The sequence below is a fragment of the Rhinatrema bivittatum genome, chromosome 3 (genome assembly GCF_901001135.1).
Source record: "Rhinatrema bivittatum chromosome 3, aRhiBiv1.1, whole genome shotgun sequence".
Classification (NCBI taxonomy): Eukaryota; Metazoa; Chordata; class Amphibia; order Gymnophiona; family Rhinatrematidae; genus Rhinatrema; species Rhinatrema bivittatum.
In genome coordinates, this window is record NC_042617.1 from 423571075 (window position 1) to 423595026 (window position 23952).

The 23952-nt window shown below is 41.1% G+C and overlaps 1 protein-coding gene across 1 annotated transcript in view; it reads left to right on the forward strand.

Annotated features, from left to right (window-relative positions):
- CSMD1 (CUB and Sushi multiple domains 1) overlaps nt 1–23952 on the forward strand; it is a 4035193-nt gene that overhangs the window by 3251391 nt on the left and 759850 nt on the right. Inside the window, 1 exon segment of the mRNA XM_029596871.1 lies at nt 12128–12197. Within this exon segment, the coding sequence (XP_029452731.1) occupies nt 12128–12197 (70 nt within the window).

The window sequence follows — 23952 nt, forward strand, 5'->3', positions numbered from 1 at the left end:
CATTCTCACAGACAGTAGTGCAGTGAATAGCACCACTTTTTACGGTGACGCTATTTGTGTGAAAGGCTGCAGCCAGCCACACTGCTGTGAAATTGCAGGCCTGCCCCCCCCCCACCCCCTTTTTCATGGGATTAATCATTCCGTGAGGAATGGTGAATCCTGCCCTTAGTTGGATAAACGTATCTGGCTAACTTTGTCTGGATATTCAGTGGTGCAGCTACACAATTGAATATAGCTGACTATCTTTTTTTTTTAACTTTTTATTTATTGAATTGTTAAATTTATACAAATTCAAATCAGTATACATCTTACATACATAATGTGACTAAACAAAACTCTCTCTCTAAAATGATCTACTAAATAAAGGGTGGGAATAAGAAAATGAGGAGAGATAAATAAATCTATATTAATATAACAAACAGTGTGAAGATATATCACCCCAAATAACTGGCTATCTTAAGGATAGGCAAATAACTTTATCTGGCTAACCTTAGGACTATTCTATGGCATGGCAAGAGTTAGCCAGAAAAGTTATCCAGCTACTTTGAGTATTGGAGTTACTCACAATTATCCAGCAAAATGCAGTTGAATATTGATCTTTAAGTGATCATAGCAACATTACGAAAAAAATATATATGTATATAAGTAGCCCCAGCATAAATATATTATGATTCCACATTGTAAATCACTATAAAAAGAACAATAAAGGAAACCAACAAACAGATATCTTGTGTCCTCCACCTCTCGCGATCTCCATGCTTGATTGCTGGTAGCGTTGCTGACCTCGCCAATGGGCAGCTCCCCCTCCAGCTTCTCATGCATGTTTGCCCGCTCCTCCGTGTCCTGCGCCGTCTCCCCTCTCATTCCTGCTTCTGACAGCTGGCCGCTTCCCACGGTTGTGCTGCTTGGCAGTGCTGTGTATCACGGTGAAGGAACCTGCCACCAAGGGGGATACATTGGTGCTTGCCATGTGGCGAGAGTGTACGGGTTTCCTTCCAGTCCTCACTGCACTTAAGATGAAGCTACCGCTCCAGTCGTCCCCATCGGGGAGCACATGGGCCAACCCCACGGTGGTGTACTGTACCGTCCGGCCTCTGGCTGCGTTCCTGCCAGTTCTCCGCCACTGCCGCTCCCCGTAGCGCCTTCTGTGGCCGCCGCCGGTTTCCGTCCGTTCGTCCTCCTCCCAGGCTGCTCCTCGCCTCCCTTGGCAGTCTGTGCTTTTCCGCTCCCCCGTGCCTTCACTCCGTCTGGTCTGGGGCGTCTGCCATGGTCTCCTCCTCCCTCCCCCACACGCTCGGGTCTCTTCGCCTGCTTCAGCTGGGGCTCCGCCTCCTTCTGCTGATGGCTCTGCCCCCTGGTCTGCCTTGCTCTCCCACATGCATTTACTCCTTCTCTAGCCATTTTCCGTGCGGACGTGGGAAACAACAAGATTATTACTCACAGTTCAGTTGTGGGGAGGGAGTCAAGTGAAGTCATTTGCCCCTTCCTTGCTTCCTGATTCTCTGTTCCATACTACCTTCTGCCTCCGAGGGTCTCTGGGCATGTATAGCTGCAGCACCCCGTGTAGTCCACAAAAGCTGCTTGGCCCTTTAAATTCCCCAGTCGGGTCTCAGGTCCCTTTTTTGTCCTCTGTGCTGCCTGCCTCGAGACAAACACTGGTTTTCTGGGCTGTGAGGGACCTCCAAAATGTTATCTCCATTTTCAGGCCCTCTTTGAGTCCCGTCCCCCCCCCCCCCCCCGCCGCGACCCACACGTGGCCGCTGGAACTCTCGGCAGCAAAATAGATTAAAATTCTTCGAAGGCCACCGGGTCTCTTTTTGGCGTCCATTGCGGTGCCTGCCCGATTTTTCTGGCTGCCCCCGACTCCGGCCTCATCTTCGGGCCTCCTCCTCGATTAGTCCCGCGATTCCCACCACTACAATGCGAGCGCTGGCAGGCAAAAAGAGGCCTGGCCCAGCGATCGCCCTGGATTTAAAGCCCAGGGTCTCGCGAGACCCCGGGACTGAGATCGCCGCATCGATGCACGCCGATGTGATGACATCATCATTCAGACGCGCCGGTCTGAATGATGGCACCTCGTCTGACCGGGCCTGCCCCCAGGAAGCCCCGGATCCCTCGCTGAGGTAGGGAGAAGCGGGGAAGGGGGGCGCCCGCTCTGGCAAGTGCCCTGTTAAGGGGGCCCTCCCCGCAGGCGCTTGTTGGTCTTTCATTATCCAGCAAAATGCAGTTGAATATTGATCCTTAAGTGATCAAAGCAACATTAAGAAAAAATATATATGTATATAAGTAGCCCAAGCATAAATATATTATGATTCCACATTGTAAATCAATATAAATATAACAATAAAGGAAACCAACTTAAACAGATATCTTGTGCCCCAATAACTTTTTGAGGTGCTCATGGTCATAAAACTCATACCTTTTATACTGAAAAATGATAATTCACTTGCACAGGAATTTAAGAACAAAAGTAGTACCTAGGCCTAAGACCTAATTCTTAAACTGTAAGCATGTTCTCTTAATATTCTGAGTTGTCTGAAAAACTACTAACTCTTTGTCCAAGAAACATGGAGGACTAACTAAATATCTGTCCATATCCAAAGTGAATACCAAAATTTATATTCCTCTCCCTAGTGTCTCCTCTTGAGACAAGCAAAGCTGACTCATCCAACTGCTGAAACCAAGAGTTTGATTTCACGTTCAGGTGCAGCCAATATCATCTTGCTTGTAGGCAGGTGGTAAACTTTATATTAAGGTGGCAACTATTGTGAGGATGCACACAATTTCCAGAAAACACTTCTTAACTGTCTCATAAAATGACAACAATTTCAGCCTAGAAAAATTCAATATCCAAAGGTTCTTAAACCTGGAATTATTCTACTAGGTCAATTCTACTTTGAAGAAATACATTGTTTTCATAAAAGCAGCCTTAGATAACTAAAGTGAAGAAATCTTAGATGGAAGTCGACATAACCGGGAAATGTGTTGCCCCAGCTTGTTGTTATGATCATCATAATCTTATGTTTGCATCCGATGAAAAACTACAAATCTGTATTATCCATCCAGCCAAAATCTCATCCACTTGTACCATAGACTAAGTAAAATCCTCCAAAGTCAATGATTTGACCACCCCAGGACTATTACTTTCTCTCATGCTTGGTGGGCACACTGGATCCATTCTCAGCAATGCAGCACAGTGTTGCCCCTTCTCTTCATTGCCATGCTCACCTCCTCATGTCACTGAATCAGCACTGCAAATATTTCTGAAGAATGTCCCTGTGCTCCAAGCTTCAGTTCTGCAGGATTCTGCAAACCTGCTCTTCGTTTGCAGCAGCCCCATCGGCTCACATAGTTGGGGACGCTGTTACTCCCACTTGTAGGTAAAGAAACCCCTTGAATAATGGTAATGGATCCCATGTCTTAGGGTTGAAGGAAGCATCAAAGCTCAGTGGGAAGGCCAGTTTGGTTTCTACTTTCTCCCCTCCCAGAACTGCCTCAAACTGGCAAACCATCAATGAACATTCCTTGAATCCAGGAGGCCTCCAGCAGCAGGTAGAATCTCCACTGGGTAAGATCTAACATTAGCTTTTCTTTTCTTCCTCATAATCAAGGATAAAAGAGGAAATAGAAAATCACAGAGATTGTTCTTAGGCGTCTGCTCAGGTTGATGCCATCATGGTTCCACAATGACTGAAGCCTTCCTAAAGTGAGTTTTTAAATTGCAAAATTAAAAAAGAAAAACATTTATACACAGAAAGATTGGCTTAATTGTGACCCAATGCTTATTACATGTTTCATCGAGTTAGGGCTATGGTCCTCTAACTTAATGTTTAGTTTGTATGAGTCTTCCATAAATTTTATTTCTGTACATTAATCTTGTCTGGTATTGACTTTATTCATAGGCCATTGATTGCTATACATTTTGAGTGGCATTATACACTATATCCCATTTTGGTGTATGAATTGAAAAGAAAAACATATCTGTAAAGATGGTATTGTGATTGTCCCCACTAGTTGCTTTCTAAACAATTTGTAGTAAACTCTTTCCCTCCCTTAGATATAAGGATTTTCTTCTAAAAATATGGTTTATGATCTGACTCTCCACTTTCTTTTGGACTATTAATTTTGTGATTGGTTGATGGCCCTGATTCTAATACATATTGATTAGGTTGTCTGTGCTTATTCTTTACATATATTCATCTTCCAATTTCACTTTTGATATTTGATGTCATTTGTAGAATCTTTTGTTTTCTATGTCTAGGAATTAATTATTGTTTTTTCTTTACTTAATCTCATCATCATCCCTAAATGCCAACTATAGTGCATTGCATGTTGTCTATAACTATTGAAACAGCAATGTTAAAGTAACAGTAAGAATTTTAAAATGTGAAAATGAAATAAATGGGATTGTATTTTGATAAAAAGCAGGGGCTAGTCATATACTCTTAATCCTTTCTACAGTCTGCTTCAAATAACAATGTTAAACTAAAATTTAAGTATGTTTAAAATAAAATTAAATGAACAACCATATAAACCTATTGCACAAAGACAATTTTTGCCAGTGTTAAATTCCAATTTATATGTTTCCCTGAAAATGTTTGAATTGACTAGAATTATCATTTTAATTGGTTGAGTTCTGAGTGCTGTGCCAAGTGTTTTCAATAGATACTGTGCACGAAAGTATTCATCAATTGAACATTCAAACCTTTTAGTCAATTTTCAGATCCAAACTATTCTATATACATGATCTTAGTCAACCTAGAGTTGAATCTCGAGTGAGCCATTCTGAGTTAGTCTTAAAAAGAAAGAATGGAAAGTGAGAGGGTCAGATCTGAGAGAAGCACAGTTACTAGCTCTTGACCTTCATATACAATAGATACTACATATCAGATGATTTTATTTTAGAAGCTTTGTATCAAGACAAGGAGAATTAACAATGTGTCAACAATGAATAACCTCAAGGCTTCAAAATCAAAAGTAGAAAAAAACAAAACCTCTTACTGTAACCTCAAGGTTCGACATACAGACCTAGCTGTATATATTTTAACATTCTGGTTCACTATTAACAATGCCACTATTTTTTCCACAGTTGATTTGTAATGTTTCAGCTATGTCAAACACTGATAGGGCTCTTTAACTTGAAATGAAGATGTCTCTTTCTGATATGTTGATAGCTGTTTTATATGAAAGACAGAAATTTGAAGAACTAATATCTACTAAATATATAAGACCTTGGAGCAGCAGAAGGGAAAAAAAAAACAACCTTGTAGGTTAAAATCCAGTTGTCTATGCAATATAGAAAGACCATACATCCTGTCTAGTCTGTCCATCCACACAATTATTCAAATCTATAATCAGTACCATTCCCTCAGAGGTCCCCTGTGCTTGCCTCATGCTTTCATGAATGCAGATACTGTCCTTGTCTCTACCATCTCCAGTGGAGGGTGTTACATGCATCCACCACTCTTTCTGAACATATATTTTACAGTCCAGTGCAGTGGCGTAGCCAGAATTGATTTTTTGGGTGGGCACAAGGTTAACATGGGTGGGCTGTAGGCATGCAGGTCTACTAGTTGTTTTTTTACTGATAAATAATGCCAAATTATGCAGCATAGCATTCACATCTACGCCTAAGTATGAGGTTTACTTAATGATACAAACATAATTCACGGTGATTTGTGGTACTTTAGCCTTCTTATTATTACGATTTTATACACGGCTCCTACCTGTCCATAAATTTTGAGAGAGCGGTTGTGTTGCTTATATTTAAATTGCTAACATCTCAAAATATAGATATATATTTTTACCTTTGTTGTCTGATCTTTGTATTTTTTTAATCAGTTGGTCCTGGTCTCTTTTTCCCATTTTTTCCCTTATAGCTCATTTCCTAATTCCTTTTCAGTGTCTTTCTTCTATTACTGTCTTCTTCCCTTCCACACACACACACACACACACACACACACACACATACTTTCTCTCACAGACTCCCTCTCACACACTCAAGCTGTCACTCTCATATGCTCTCCCCCCCCCCCCACAAGCTCACATTCAAGTTCTCACTTTCTCACCCCTCCCCAGGCTTATATTCTTATGCACACACAGACGCACATCCAGGCACCCATTCTCACCCACACACATAAACCCAGACTCCCATTCTCACCCACAAACCCATGCTCCCAGTCTCACCCATACATATTCAAGCTCCCATTCTCATCCATACATATACACATTTAAGGTCCTATTCTCACCCACACATACACACATTCAAGCACCCATTCTTATCCACATATTCAAGCTTCCATTCCCACCCACCCACACAAACCCAGGCTCTCATTCTCACCCATATATACACACATTCAAGCTCCCATTCTCACCCACCCACAAATCCAGGCTCCCATTCTCAACCACACATACACACATTCGAGCTCCCATTCACCCACATATTCAAGCTTCCATTCTCACCCACATACACACCCAGGCTCCAGTTTTCACCCACACACACTCCCATTCTCATCCACACATACACATTCAAGCACGTGCACAGCTTCCACTTTCTCCCCAAGAGCAGGAAGATCAGCTGCCTCTCCTGCTGCCACCGGCCTCCTGCTATCTTCGGGCGTCGGGCCGTACTGCCCGCCGAACTTCCTGTCGGGGGGGGGGAGCGGAAGCGCTGCGCACAACGTCCGCTTCCTCCCTCCCCCGCCCCAAGCAGGAAGATCGGCGGGCAGTACGGCCCGACGCCCGAAGATAGCAGGAGAACGGGTGGCAGCAGGAGAGGCAGCTGATCTTCCTGCTTTGGGGGAGAAAGCGGAAGCTGTGCGCGGCGCTTCCGCTCCCCCAAACAGGAAGTTCGGCGGGCCGTTTGGTCCAAAGATAGCAGGAGAACGGGTGGCAGCAGGAGAGGCAGCTGATCTTCCTGCACTGGGGGGAGGAAGCGGAAGCTGCGCGTGGCGCTTCCGCTCCCCCCCCTCAACAGGAAGACCGGTTGGCCATACGGCCGCAGCAGCGCTTCCCCATGTGTGCGGTGATGGCGCGCGAGGCGAGGGTTCTCTTGTTCGCTGTCGCGGGGATGGGATCCCGCGACAGCCTTGCAGTTCCGGTGCCCGTTGGGTGGGCCTGGGTCTAAGTTGGGTGGGCACCTGCCCACCCAGGCCCACCCGTGGCTACGCCACTGGTCCAGTGTCTTTCGACTGAAAGAGAGCCACCTCTTGTGAATTGATGCCTCTGAGGTATCTCATTTTTCCTGTAGCATATTTGTATTTAGATATTTAAGTCTAACCCTATATGCTTTACAAAAAATATCACTAACCATTTTAGAGCCATCTTCTGGACCAACTTCATTCTGTCTATATATTTTTGAAGGTGCAGTCTCCAGAACTGTAAACAGTATTCCAAATAAGGTCTCACCAGGGATAATACAGGAGCAATATCACCTCCTTTTCTCTGTTGACCATTCCTCTCCCTGTGCACCCAAACATCTTTCTGGCTTTTGCCATGGCACTATTCACCTGTTTGGACACCTTGGGATCCTCAAAAATGATCAATCCCCAGATCTCACTCTTGTTCCATGCATAGAGCACTTTCTCTCCTAGATTATATTTTTCCCTTGAATTTTTGCAGCCCAAATGAATATCTTTGCATTTTTAGCATTAAATCTTAGCTTCCAGACTCTAGGCTTTTTCTTAAGCTTCACTAGAACCCTCCTCATATTTCCTACACTTTCCAGCTTTTGGTATTAACTACAAAAGAAGACAAACTTTTCTCAAATGTCCTTCTACAATATCAGACAAGAACCAGTTCAAGAACCAATGCCTGCAACACATCACTAGTAACTCTCTTTTTCTCAGAATGTAGTCTATTTACCACTACCCTTTCTCGCCTGCCATTGAACCAGTTTCTAACCAAATCGTCACTGAACCAAGGGCCCCAATTTATTTATAAGTTTCCTATGTGGAACTGTGCCAAACACCTTACTGAAATCCAAGTATACTACATTTAATGCTCTCCCCTGATCCAGCTCTCTTGGGACCCAAAGTAAGTGGGTTTGTCTGACAAAACCTATCTTTGGTAAAAAAAAAAATCATGCTGCCTTAGGGATTGATTTTAAAATGGCCGCACATGCGTCTATGTGCATGCGCTTCCCAGCACGAGCACATGGACGCTCTATTTTATAACATGTGCGCGCCGATGCACATATGTTATAAAATATGGTTCCCATGCACACATGTGCACCAGATTTTATGACAAACCTGTTTTTATTTTTTACAAAAGAAACAAACATATGGAATGGCATATCATACCATATGATTGTAAGCCCTATACACATTTAGAATTCCCCCATGCCCTCCCACACCCCATCCCCCCCCACCTTGCACCGAAGAGGCTCCTAAAAAAAAAAAAAATTATAGCAGCAAAATTAACATAAAAAAGGCCATCTAATAAAAACTGAAATGTCAAGCTAGGCCAAGAAAAACCACCATGAATTCTACAATTCAAATGTCCATACGGTTGAGAAATAGACTTTTTGTTTCCTGTGGCAAAGTGAGGATAAATGGCATCCAGATTGCATGAAGGGTTCTTCTAGTTCGTATCGTCAAGTGTCCCGAGTTCAAAGTTTCCATTGTCAGCAGATGAATAATAGACGACTTCCAGCTTGACAGAGAGGGTCCCTCCATCTTTAGCCATACCTTAAGTATAGTTTTGCAGGCTAGTAAACAAACTTTCATAATCCACATACGTTGACTAATCTTCCCTGAGAATGTATCAGAAAATATCCCAAAAAGTGCACCAGATTTTAAAACCCACACATGAATGTTTGGGCGGGTTAGGACTCGCATGCGCGGGGGGGGATTTTAAAAAGCAATGAGCAGCGATGCAGGTAGGCGTTCAGCAGTTCACTCCCAGTCTGCTCCAATAACCCATAGCTATCTACCCTATATTTTTTTTTTGTTTTTAACTTGCCTGCATATTGATGTCTTGAAATTTAGAGAGTTCTTCATAAATACACTTTTTTTTAAATTGTTTGAGGTTTTTCTCTCTTCGATTCTTATTTATGTCTATATTCTGTAGTCTTACACCTGGTCCTTCTCAGTAAACACCAAACAGGAACATTTGTTAAGCCATTCTGCTTTTTCCTCATCAGCATCTACATATTCCTCCTATTCACCTATGGGTCTTAGAATGCCACTTTGCACTTCCTCCTATCACTAGTGTAACTCACTTCTTCCATGGGTCATCTATATAGACTACAGAGGAAGTGAGTGACACCTCTGTAGCCCTGGAATAGTTCAACACAATTAGGTTTCCTCCAGTAGTTAGCAAATATCTTCTGGGAAGCCCAAGGAAAGATTTATTTAAACAAAGGATCTACACTTCTGCTGTAGTTCCAAACAAAAAGAATGTATTGCAAAGATTAGATTAATGTCCAATTGAATAAAACTAAAAATTAGATTTTTGCAGGAAATAGTACAGAGAAAAAAAAACCTCTTGAAGGAAGAGCAAATAGTGTTCAAAAAACAGTCACTAACAAATGCAAATCAGCTCATCAACCCAAAGGCAATTTTCTCCTCCAGACTCTCCCTTATACCACCAAGTCTTTAGTATATTGTCCTCATATCCATTGCTGTAGGTTTCTCCAACTTCACTGTTTCTCATTTCAAGGACTGAATCCTTTTGAAAGGATTCCAAATGCTTTGTACAGACTTTTCTCCAAGTCCATTTCTTTACACCAGTTATACTCTCTATCTGCAATGTTCACTGGTTCACTTTAAACATACTTGAACACCTTATCCCCAACATAAGACTTTGTCCCTCATAGAGTACCTGACACTGCCCAGCAAGATACTTATTCCAGGGCACCTTACCTGAAGGTCTTTCCCAAAACAAGAATCTCACAACAGCCAGCAGAGTCACAACTTTTGTAGCTGTACCCAGTCACTTGTTAACAAAGCTCTGCATAAACAAATCCTGACCATTACACATACCAACAATTGTGGGTTCTCCGACACCCAGCTGCGACATAACTGAACGCTGCCATAACAAAACCTTTGACAAAAAAATAACACAAAAGAGGGTCAGAGGATGGGTGGTGCTTGGTGAGATGCAAGTGTGCTGGAGAGGGCTTCTTTATTTATCACCCCATCGAAGACCATCCCTTTCCCTAGATTGTGTGTGCCCAAGAGCCAACCAACCATTAATTTGCAGCTGCATGACTCAAATGCATATGAGGCAAAGACTCCTCTCCCTCATTTCCCCTGGCCCCTCCTTCCCACCACTGGTAACACAAGCAATGCCTGTTTGATTTTTAAACAAAAACCCATGATAGGGAAAATATTGGGAGGGGGGGGGGGGGGCACATGGAGAAGTCTCCATCACTGCTCCCAGGGGCCCACATAATCTATGGCAGCAGTGACCAGTCCAAGTTGCTACTCCATTTCTCTTCCATTTGCATTTTCACTCTATTTTTCCCAACCGCTTTTTTCCTTTACTAGGTATTATTGTCTGGCTTCTTTCTGCAATCTCTTATTGTTTGGGAACGCTAACCTATTTTTCTTACCTTTTCAGATACTTCTTTAGAATGCCACTGTAGCCTCATTTTCCTCTTACCTTTATTTTTTTTTTACAAAAAGGCTAGTAGCCTTAAAAAATATCTGCATTTGTTTTTGCCCACCGCTCTTCTATTTCTCCTAGATTTTCCCATCAAGCTAGGTAGAGACTGCATTGCACGTATCAACAACTCTTTTACCTTTCATCATTCCAAATGACAGAAAATCTTCACTGATGTCAACTTTGCTGTTTGTACCTCTAACTGTGTATGTAAAACTGTCCCCAAAACCTACCCCACCCCCAAAATCACATCCTGAGTTAAAAGTGCCCCTCTTACAGTGGTATAAATAGTTAATTTACATGTTGGCTTCTACAGAGTCTCTCTCTTTCTCTCTCTGTCATACAGGCCCATACAGTAAAGTCCGCAGGAGAGCCGGTGATTCGAGGCGAGCACCCATTCTCTCAATGCACGCCCAGGCACCCCTCCTGGGTGCGTGATTCAGTATTTAAATTAGAGCCCGCACTATTAAGGAGGCACTAGGGACACTAGCATGTCCCTAGCACCTCCTTATTGGCAGAAGCGGTGGCTGTCAGTGGGTCTGACAGCCGACGCTTAATTTTACCGGCTTCGGTTGTCGAACCCGTTGACAGCCACGGGTTCGAAACACGGACGCCGGCAAAATTGAGCGTCTGTTTTCCAACTAGCGGGCTGCAGGCAGATCTTTTGTTTTTTTTTTATTTTTGGGGCCTCCGATTCTGTATGCTTGCCTGGTACCATCTGAAATTAACTCTTGCCTTTGGCAGGAGTTAATTTCTGAGAGTAAAATGTGCAGCTTGGCCACATATTTTGCTTTCTGAATTGCAGGTGACTACCTAATAGGCTCATCAACATGCATTTGCATGTGATGAGAGCTATTAGTTTCGGGGGGGTTGGCCATGTGTTTTCCACACGCTATTACCCCTTACTGTATAAGGGGTAATAATAGAGTGTCAAAAATACGCAGCCAAACGGGGGCTAACTGCGCTCGGCCGAGCGCACCGTTCTGTATTGGCCTGATAGAGATTACCTATGTGATGTGGCAGCAAGAAAATTAGCTTAACCACACCCCCTTTTTATCATATGCACTATTTCTGCTATATTTATAGCATTTTGATGACTTTAGGTCTTATGGTCAAAGCAAAATATCTTTTTGATCCCCATAGTAATTTCTGATAAGACAACAAGTTCATTTGTACTTTTTCCTTTGTTTAGTAAAGCTGTTGCTCAAATAAGCAAGCGTAATGGTTCTTAATCTTTTGTTTGCTTAAAATGTGAACCATGGGTTATTTGTCAGCTGCACAAGGAATGCTAATCTTCCAACAAGTGACATTCTTCACCTTAATGATAACTGTAATAGTAATCAAAAATGCCATTAGTGCTAAAATAATTGCTGCAAAATTCCTTAATTTTTGTTTCAGATGGTTTTAATTACTTATTTCCCTTTTAGATTTCATGCAGCAAAATCTCTTACTAGGAGCACAACAAGTAGAATCCCAAATATTAGACCTGCAATAATTGTATTTTGTTTTCCCTTTTTTATAGGGACATTCTCACATTTCTTGTATGCCTGGAACAGTTCGCCGTTGGAATTACCCATCTCCACTTTGTATTGGTAGGTTTATGCATTTTGCTCTAGCCTTTCTTTGCTCTTATAGAGTCTATGCCTAATGATTTCTATTGTATTATTACTGTACAGTTTTCACACATTCTACCACTTAAACTTCTGTGGCCCCATCTGCAGTAATAGTGATGCTTAGAATACAAAACACTGTATTTCACCAATGAACTTGAATGGTTATGAATTTGTTAAATGCATAAACACTTTTGCACTTGATGCTTTGTGTAAGTGCCCATGGTAGTTACTCGTCACACCCTTTATAGCAAGGGTGTCCAACTCCAGTGTATGAGGACCTCAAACTGGTCTGGTTTTCATGATATGCCTAACGAATAAGCATGAGATAGATTTGCATAGTGTTGAGGCAGTGTTGATGCAAATTTATTTTAAGCATATTCATTAGGTTATCTCAAAAACCTGATTGGTATACAACCCTCATGGACCAGAGTTGGATATCCCTGTTTTGTATGATACTATTCCCCCAAAGTCAAATTTCAAAGCATATCACACTAACTATAAAATAAGTTAATACATTATGGGCCAGATTTTCTAAAGGTTACGCTTGCTGGGCCTATTTTAAAAAGGCCCAGTGATGCACATAAAGCCCCGGGACGTGTGTAAGTCCAGGGTTTTTACAAAAGGGGTGGTCGGGGGCGGGGTGTTCCGGGGCAGGGCCAGGGCCAGAGGCTTCCAAGAGAGTGGACATTGCCGCTGTGTCGGAGGATCGTGTGCCGACAGGCACAAAAGGTAAAATAAAAATTTTGGGGGGTGTTAGAGTAGGGCAAGGGGAAGGAAAGTTTAGGGGAAGGGGTGGGAAGGGAATGGGGGAAGGCAGTGCGTGCTGACCTTGGATTTTATAATTTGCATGCGCCAGCGCAAAAGTTATAAAATCGGGTGTACATGTGCGTGCGCCGGATAGCACACGCACATGTATGCCCACATGCAACCTTTTAAAATCTATCCCTATGATTTTTCCTCTAATGAATCTATTTAGGAAAAAAATTAAGTAGTCTACAATTACCTAACATAAACTTGTATATAGTGAATTGGCATGAACTATAGGCTCCAATTATCTGGCCAAGCTCCACCTATTACCCTTTCAGAAAAATATTTCCTCAGGTATCATTGAATTCTACCTAATAAACAAAAGGTATGACCTCAAATGATCATCGATCTTCAAGACAAAATGATACTTGTTGTCCATATTTACTTTCCTCTGTAGTGATCTACAAAATTAGATAAAGTATATAGTAATGATATTTGTGCCAGTTTATATGGTTGTTGCATACTGAGATGTTTCATGAGATGTGTATGTTTTGAGTTTTACTATCCACCTTCTCTCAAATTTGAATTGATTTACCTCCATCTAACTGCTACTATCCACCTTCTCCCTCAGACGGGAATTGCTAAATTGTTACACCTAAGGGCTTTGACTCTAATATGCTGTAATCTGCCTTAAGAAGAATTTCTTATTCAAAAGGCAGGTAATAAATCTAAATAACTAAAAATAAAATGAGGCCAATATACTAAACTGCACATTGTTGCATATACCATTGCATTTTTCATATACAATTTTTCTGCACATACATATAAGCCCTGTAGAAAAACAGCCTGGAAAAATTATCATTATATGTACTTTCCCTTTTGAAAATTATTCCACCCAAACTGCCAGTACACAACTACACATCATCTATATCAGCCCCTTCTCTATGACCTGGGATTGTGATATATTTTTGTCAGTATTACACTGCAAGCATAATAACTGACATTTTAGAACATCATTTGTCTTTATTTAAAATTAATTTTAGACTGAGAAAAGTCACCATCTTGCTCTTTCATTGTTAAAAGAAGAACTTCTGATAAGAATTTTTTTTCAGTTTAGAGCAGTTTCAGTACTTCTGTTTCATGAAAATTGTTCCACAAGCGGATAACTTGTTCACAGTTACTTAAGGATACAGGGAGGATAACTTTTAAATGATTGCACGCGGGGGCATATATGCATGCATGTGGTCATGTGTAGTTTTACCATAGTATTTTATAATGTGTGTATCACATATGCGCATATTATAAAATGTGCGAATGTTTACCCTACAACATAGGCACATATGTTGGCGAATGAGTGAAGACGTGCAATGCATTGAAACTACATTCTTCAATGCATTAAACACTCATATTTTACCCATCTACTTTAAAAATATACACACATATATTTTACTCATGAAAATAAACTAGGATTTACATGTTTAAGTGTCAATAAACACACGTAAGTTGACTAATTTTAAAATATGCGTACATCTAGGAAATTAACCAGTTTACCAATTATATCACCAGTTTGCCCAGTCCTCCAGGTCATCAAAATCTTCCTGGTTTTTCATGTCTACCCAGTCCTCCCACCCAATCAGTACTACACAATAAATACGTTTAATATCACAGATGCCACATAATTAGCAAATGTATAGATATACAAGGTAGTTGGAAAATGTTTGCACATGTCTTTTAAAATAGCAACCTATGAGGTGGATTTTTAAAGAAGTGGGCACACCTATATCTACACATATTGGTGTGTGAGCAAGGATAACTGGAATTTTTAATTGTGCATGAACTTGCGAACATATGTTTTAAAATGCACAAACCATGCATACGTATGCTCCTAATTTTAAGAGGTTACCTCGAACACAGGTAGAATGTGTGTGACTTCCATAAACCTTGTCACCTTTTATGTACTTATGTTGTGAATTTCAAAACATGTTCACACAAGGCACATTCCCAGTTTTACAAGTAGTCTGCTAGTTTGTCCAGTTAATAGCGAGGACTTTCAGACCTTTCTATTTCTTCATTTTACGTGTCACCCAGTTGACATGCATCCCTCATCCTGTTCTATAAGCCATAAAACGTGAGAGCTATAGACTTGCTCCTCATCAAGAGCAGTTATAAAGTTATGTGGATATCTGGCATATGCATGCTGTGGTTTTCGGTTTTAAAATTTGGAGTTATGCATGTAAGTCTTGGCCCTGCCTCAGAAAGCACATGCCCCACCCATGCCCTTCCCTTTTCCTGCTCCCTTATTCCTTCACAAGATGGTGCCGGCCATCCATTGGTCAGCCCCTGTCACATGGTAGGAGCAATGGCACCAGTAGCCCCTATGACATAGTAGGTCAAAGGCTATCAGCGCCATTTTGAATCCTGGCAGCCGAGGGTATGAGTGCAGGAGATGGCTCCCGGACCCCCCCACTGGACGACCAGGGAGTTTTGGTAAATCTCCAGGGGGTCAGGAGGGTGGGGGGTTTGTTTAAATTGGCTCCTTTAGGCAGCTGAATAATTCAGCAAAGATTTGTTGTATTCGTGGGGAATCGCGATACTTTTCGCTTCCCCATGAATACAACAAATATGGCCCTATACGTTGCGGATTACCAATTCGTAGGGAACGAATGCACACCCCTAGTAAATTCAGCAAAATGGTGAAACCTCCGAATATAGCATTTATATATGCACTTTCTAGTGGATTTTAAAACTTTTATGCGCATCAAAGCTGAGAGATATGTATGTGACTTGGCGCAGTGCGTACTACGCAGATTTTAAAACAAGCATGGGTACATGCGTATCTCTTATTATGCACACAAATCTTAAAAAGCAAAAAAGGAATGGGACATGAGCAGGATATGGATGGGCAAGGGCTGCACCATGAATTATGTGTGTAAGTATTTACATGCACAAGCATGTGCCTAGGTCCCTTATCACATAACTTTTCTTCTGCTATAGATGGTATGTAAATCATGTAACAAGCAAAATTAGTCTAGTTAGCAGGGTTTTAAGCATTGGGGCTAATAGAGTAAAAGGGAGCTAAGTAAGCTAGAAGGTTTAAGAAGTCCTCTCCTTTACTGAGGCGAACTGGGAATGACCTGGGGAAACAGTTAATTGTGCAGGAAGGCATATCTACTAAAGTTCACCCAACTTATGCACTTGAGTCACCATCTGCATACAGATGAATGCATCAATATGAAATTGTGTGCACATGTACACACATATAGCCAATTTTTTAACATGTGCGCGTATTTACACACATATATGTTTATGTTATAAAATGGTTATGTAGAAGGTACACACATTGGGTGATATTTTATCATCCTCTCAACACTAGTGTAAACTATACATAGACATATGAGAAGTTACAAATCTTTATTATCAAATTTTTTCACCAAATCACATAAAAAGTGTGTCATAAAACTCACTCACTCATTCACACATTCACACTATTAAAATTGAAACACATTGATGAAGTTACAATCTCAAAACAGATTTTTCAAAATACAACAGAGCACATGATACATCCTGTGGCTTATAACACCACTTACAACTCTGTAAATTCGGGGAAAATCCTTTTCGGGTTTCGGGGCCCCCGAACCACTACGAATTAGGCAATTTTGTTGTAATTGCCTAATTCGTGATAAACGACTGCACATCTCTAGTATATATTAAAGAGGGCATTAAGTCAAACAGGATAAATGTTTTGCAGGAAACAAAATGTAATGTCAGTCTTTAGGATGGAAATTTGCACGTATCCCTTCTGACCAATTTCTGTATGATATGGAAAGGAAATGAAAAGGGGAAAGTTGCTTCTTCCCTGATGGTATCTCTCCCAGTAAGGGGTTACAAGGACTCATATGTGGTATCTTTAAATGTTTCTTCAAAGCCTGATTCATCAGAGACCTTTGAGACCTCTCTTAGTCTTAATTTACGCCCCCACCAGCATTAACTCAACAGCATTGGTCAGAACCCGAGAAGATAAGTTTTGAAGATGATCCAGGTGTACTGTTTGAAACTCCAGGTCCTCGGACTTTTGGAACTCTTGACTCTTAGGGTAATTCTACAAATGTGGAGCAATTTGCCTTTCCTTCTATCTCTATTTTAGGTTCAGAAGTTCAGGGTCCCATACCATATAGGTCCCTATTACTTTAGATGCTATTCCTATAAAAGCTTCTGTTTTAACTGAGTATTCAGAAGGTTCTTCAGAAGCGCTACATATTTCACTTTGCAATATATGTAGGGCTGTAACTTGCTTTGAAACCTCTATCTCTCAGCCTGTAGCACTATTATGTATTTATACTTCCTATGCTTCTCATAAATTTGCTGATTTAGATCTGAGAAACAGCAATGTAGAGTAAGCACTCTCGTCTCATTCAACTGCTATTGATTTGTTAGAGTTGAATTCTGCTGCTGTGATTAAAGATAATTTAAATCTACACTTGCATCAGGAACTTATTGAAAATAAACTGAGGTTTTAAAGTGTCCACTTTTTGAACTTTCCACAATCATGGTTCTTATCAGGAATAGAGCTCTTTAAAAAAATTATGATAGAGGTGTTGCAATTTTCCTCTGATTTTTTTTATTTCTAATTCCTATTAGATCCCTAATGTTAGGAAGATACCTAATGTTCAGGAAAGGTCTCTTGATTTACTTGCTTCTTTTGATAGCTCTGACATATCTAATGTTTTGCAGCCATTTCAAGATAATATCACTTCTCATGCTACATTTCTTGTTTCCTTTGTCCTTGAGTCTGATCATAGAAACATAGAAACATAGAAATGACGGCAGAAGAAGACCAAATGGCCCATCCAGTCTGCCCAGCAAGTTTCACACTTTTTTTTTCTCATACTTATCTGTTTTTCTTGGCTCTTAGTAACCTTTTGGTTCTATTTCCCTTCCACCCCCACCATTAATGTACAGAGCAGTGTTGGAACTGCATCTAAGTGAAATATCTAGCTTAATTAGTTAAGGGTAGTAACCGCCGCAATAAGCAAGCTACACCCATGCTTATTTGTTTACCCAGACTATGTAATTCAGTCCTTGTTGGTTGTTGTCTGTATATAGATCCCCTTTTCTTCATTCCCCCTGCCATTGAAGCAGAGCGTTATGCTGGATATACATTGAAAATGAAGTAGTAGACTTTCTCCCCTGCTGTTGAAGCAGAGAGCTATGCTGGATATGCGTGAAGTATTGGTCTTTCTCCCTTGCCATTGAAGCAGAGAGCTATGCTGGATATGCGTGAAGTATCATTCTTTCTCCCCTGCCATTGAAGCAGAGAGCTATGCTGGATATGCATTGAAAGTGAAGTATCAGGCTTATTTGGTTTGGGGTAGTAACTGCCTTAACAAGCAAGCTACCCCCCACTTTTTTGTGAATGCAAATCCTTTTTACCACATTTCCTCTTGCCATTGAAGCTTAGTCTTAGAGCAATGTTGGAGTTGCATTAACCATGTGTATGTTTATTGAATAAGGGTATTATCTCCAGGTAGTAGCCGTCATTCCCACGAGCCACCCACTCTTCATTCACGTCTTCTAGACTTTATGGATCCACAGTGTTTATCCCACGGCCCTTTGAAGTCCTTCACAGTTCACAGATCATAATTTATTATTTTGCCAGTACTTTAAGTGGTCAAAATGTGTTGATCTTTCCAGACTTTTCAAGGGAACTCAGGAAAGAAGGAAGCAATTTATTTCTTTAAAACCTTGTGTCCTTGAGTTGGGTGCTTCCTTCCTCCTGAGGTTCCCATGCAGTGGGAGATACTCTTTCAGAAGAACAAGTTTATATTTGTAGACCCTCTTCACCTGTAGACTTTTTTGTTGGGCACATTTAAGGTGAATTAATAAGAGTTTTAGTGGGTCGCTTGGGCAATTATGTGCTAGATTTATTTTTTTCCTTTAACTTTATTCTTGATCCCTCATTTAATATGTGGTCATGCGATATATTTCCTTATTTGGCTTATCTGTTTGCCTTTTGAAGTTTGGTTTTATTATATATATCTATTTCCATATTATGTCTTATGTACTTATATAAAAGTTAATACAAAAAAAAGAAAGAAATGGCAACATTCAAAAACCAGTAGGAGAACCTTTCAACCTTACAGGACATTCTCTTTCTGATCTTAAAGTTGACATACTGCTACAAAGGAACTTCAAAGAGGAACTTTAGTGAGAAATTGTTGAACTGGAACTCATCAAGAAACTAAATAGAGACAATGCCTTCATGACACACTACAGATATCCTTGAAGTTAACTATTTTCAGATCATCCTGTCTTTTCACATTTACCTCCGTTGTCAGTAGGATGAACTATAATCTTATTTACACTCTTTCCACGCCCTGTCCTGCCCTATTCAGTGCCTTTTCTTTGCCATGCATTTTAACCCTGCATCCACCCATCCTCATGTATATTTTACCCATATTCTATACTATACTTCATGCATCTGATGAAAAGGACGCTGTCCTTGAACATTCATGCCTCAATAAATTGGCCATTCGGCTTTTGTCATTATCGCTATACCAGACTAATAAGGAAATTAATGTAAGCACACTAGGAGATCAGAGGGTTTAGAGACCTGAAAGATGATGGTGCAGGGGTCTGCATTTTTTATACAAATGGGAGGACTTCTGGGCTAGGGGAAGGAGCTAACTCCCCATCCTCAGGGTCAGCTGGAGTGGTTAGGGGTGGAAAGGAGGTTTCAACAGACCTCCATTTTACAACTCTAGAGGTGGAGCAACAGGGTCCAAACTGGCCATTTTAAGGCCTCAGCCTGGGAGAATTGGGACATATGTTAATGTCTCGATGATTCCAAGGAAAGTTAGCTGTGCTTCTTGAGATATAGCTAACATTCAATCAAGTAATGTGGCTTTGCAAATTTTCAGGCACACTGCATTATTTGACTTCCATTAGAGTTCCCTATGTATGAGCTAATTTGCATATGTCTGCATGCATTCACATGTAAAGCAGCTCATTTGTATACCCATATTGTGTGTCATCTGTGTGTTAAGGCATTTATCATGCAGTAAACACTATTTACGGTGCAGTAAAGTCTTAATGTAGCTTAGTAAACCAACCTCATTCAGGAGATGAAGAAAAGCCACTCATGTAGCTGGGTGAGCAACATTTGTGGATGGAAACAGAGCAGAGCAGAGCTCTATAATAGATAGAAAAAACATGTACAGATTTTCAATCACACTCCAATTCTTTCTGCCTTTTTTTTTTAAGCCTTTTCAGGTAAGTTTTAAAGTGTTTTGAAATCTTGATAAATATAGTTTTAATATCCCACTTTATGACAATAGATACACTGGAAAATCCCATATTCAGTCACCATATATCTAGTGGAGGGCCAAACCTCTGGGGGTAAATCAATCCCATGATGTCTAGTTGGTTAAAACCGTAAGAACAATCAAAACTGTGAATCCTTTTGCCTAAATTTCTACAAGGAAACAAAACAAACAAGTACACATTGGCAAGAGGCTATGCTGTACCAGAGACTTTTGAGTCAAACCTTGTCAAAATGTATTCTATGTAAAACAGGGAAAGGAAGAAGACATTCAAGTTACAACATTATAGTATGCACCCCTTTCTGTAATTTAGTAAGTTTGTGCTGATATTCTCAGATGCAAATGCCAAAAAAAACAGAAGTCCAACAGAGAGGGTAAACAAAAACAAATAAAAAGTACAACTACTGCTTCCTCTCATCTAACAAAAATGTATTGTTTGTATTTTCTTTAGGAATGCTTGTATTTAGATGAATCACTAATGAGCATTCAAAGAAAGACCTACATACTTGTGGGTTACACTGTTTAATTAACAGCTTACTGACACTCTGACTTACCTGAGCTGTATAATCATTGGTCCTTCATTAATCCATAAACAGTTTTTATAGATATTTTTAAATGTAGATAAATCTTTCAACAGAGAAAGTGAATTCTACTTAGTTTCTAATATGTGTCCTGTGCTCATTACCCTGACATGGGCCGTGCTTTGGAATTTATTTATTCCTGCATCAGGGGACAAACTTATGGCATTTCCTCAATTTGCTGACTCTGAAGGTGAAAGAAAGCTGCCATGCTATTAAAAATATTGACCGATGAAAAATGCACACATAATTAAATGTGATTGGTTGTCACTCAGCAATCTGCCCTGAATATTACAACTTCATTGACAAAATGACTGTATATAGCGCTTATGTTTAAAACTGAATGGTCATTAAATCAAAGAGTACCAATCTGTTTCAAGAGTAAGTCCAGATGGATGGACTGTCTTAAGGGTATATATCCAAAATTATTCCCATTGATTTAACAAAGCTTCATGATTTCCTCCACATTTCAACACATGTCTTCCCTGTAGACAAGATTATAGGCAGTGAATGGCTTCCACTCAATGGACAATGCAATATTAAATTATGGAAGTATTCTGATTGTTCATATATGTGGGTTGTATATGTGATCATTTGTCCTTATGATCCTATCTATGTTGGTTGCAATAAAAGATCTGTAATAACAAGATTCAATAAACACAGGAACTGCTTGTCTATAGAGAAGATAAATGCATCCATGGTGCACCATTGCTTAGAGAAAACTCATGTGTTTCCTGTTACTCATGTGTTTTCTAGGTTACTGACCAGATAACAGAGTTGAAATGTGGAAACAATCGTGAAGCTTTGTTAAATCAATGGGAACAATTTTGAATATATACTATTGAGACTTACTCTTGAAATAGATTGGTATGCTTTGACATAGTGTCCATCTACCTTATAAATGGGCTCTGACTGACGGCCCGCAAATGCGCAGTAGAGAGCAGCTCTACCGCGCATGTGCGGGCCAGCACGTTGGTCAGAGCCGTGCGTGCCCGAAACAAAAAACATGGCGGTGGGGCCGCAGGAGCGGCGGCGGCCGCGAAGCAGGAGCAGGAGGAGAAGCAGCGCCGCCGCGCGCGAGTGACACCCCCCCCCCCCCCCGAGATCTGCCGGCAGGAGCGGCAGGAGAAGCAGCGCCGCGGTGCGCGAGTGACACCCCCCCCCCCGAGATCTGCCGGCAGGAGCGGTAGGAGAAGCAGCACCGCGCGCGGGAGTGACACCCCCCCCCCCCCCCGAGATCTGCCGGCAGGAGCGGGAGGAGAAGGTGGTGAGAGGGAAGGTGAGAGAGAGAGAGAGAGGGAGGTGAGAGAGAGAGAGGGAGGTGACAGAGGGAGGTGAGAGGGAGGGAGGAGAGAGGGAAGGTGAGAGAGAGGGAGGTGAGAGAGGGGGAGGGAGGTGTGAGAGAGAGGGAGGTGAGAGAGAGGGGAAGGGAGGTGAGGGAGGGGGTGAGAGAGTGAAGGAGGAGGGAGAATGAGGGGGAGGGAGTGGGAAGGAAACGGACTGAGCCCGTTGTTACGGGCTTAACGGCTAGTTCATTTATAAATAAGCACTACATGCAGTCATTTTGTCATAAAAGTTATTGTGATAGTCAGGGCTGAATGCTGAGTGACAACCAATCACTTTTTATTATGTGTGCATTTTTGATTGCTCAATGTTTTTAACAACATGGCAGCTTTCTTTCACTTTCAGTCAGAACATTCAGGAAATGCCTCAGCGGTCTGTGTTCATAATCTGTTACTCTGACCTCAGCGGTCAGAGTAACAGATTATGAAAACAAATAGGTGTGAAAGCTTGCTGGGCAGACTGGATGGGCCGTCTGGTCTTCTTCTGCCGTCACTTCTATGTTTCTATACCATAAGTTTGTGCCCCTGATGCAGGGAGAAATACATTCTGAAACATGGATACATGTCAGGTTATGAGCATGGGACACATATTAGGGCTGATGCAATATCATGCGCGCAAAATACGTGCATCCAAACTGGACACACCTTTTTGATCATATCCTGTCTTGGACGCTCGATGAAGTACTCAAAAGAGCTGGCACATTAAAAGGGATGAGCAATGGATAAATTGTGCATCCCTAGCACATCCATGGCATTGAGCACCCAGGAGACGTGACTGTGTGCAGGTATGGAAAACCGACACTCACTTTTCCAAGTGTCCGTTTTCCTAATCCGTGTGCAGCCATGGGTTAGGAAAATGAATGCTCATAAATTGAGGTTCTCTTTTCCTAACCTGACCTCTGTCAAATTTTTTTTTTTCATGTTGCAGCTTTCTCTGGTTCCTCCTGCTTAGTATCATAGCAATATTAAGTAGGAGGAACCACAGAAAAGCTGAATTTTTGGCTTTTTTGAGCATGGCTTGGGGTACCTCAAAACTTACCACCAGCTCTGGGCTGGTGTTAATTTTTGAAGGTTAATATGTGCGCGTCGAGCACACATTTGTTTTTACTACCTAATAGCCTCATCAATATGGCATTTGCATGTGATGAGTGCAATTAGCTATGCACCGGTATGGACACATGTTTTAGATGTGCTAATCCTGATATTACATTGGGCATATGTCTAGCGCATCCAACTGTGCATTTAGCAGTGTGCTGAGCTCAGCACCCGATATTGCATTAGCCCCATTGGAAGCTAAGTAAAATTTACTATCTCTGTTAAAAGTTTTATCTGCTTTTAAAAATATCTATAAGAATTGTTTATGGACTGAAGAAGGACCAATGATTACACAAAATCTTGGGCAAGTCAGAATGGCACTAAGCTGTTAAATACACAGCATAACCCACAAGTATGAAGGCCCTTCAATAAATGCTCATTAATGATTTACTGAAATATAAGCATTCGTAAAGAAATTACAAACAACATACTTTTTTTTATTCTAAGAATGCACCCCATCTCGCTGTCTAAAAATATGAGTTCCTTTCAGCTTGCTCATACATGTCATCATTGTACTACTTTGTAAATGATTACTTATATTTTAAATTCTTAATGTGTCTTAAATTAACTTGGGTTTTGGGTGTTATGTCTGCATTTAAAAATGTCTTTAAGACAAAGTTACTGAAAAATGTTAAAATAGAACTATGTTTTT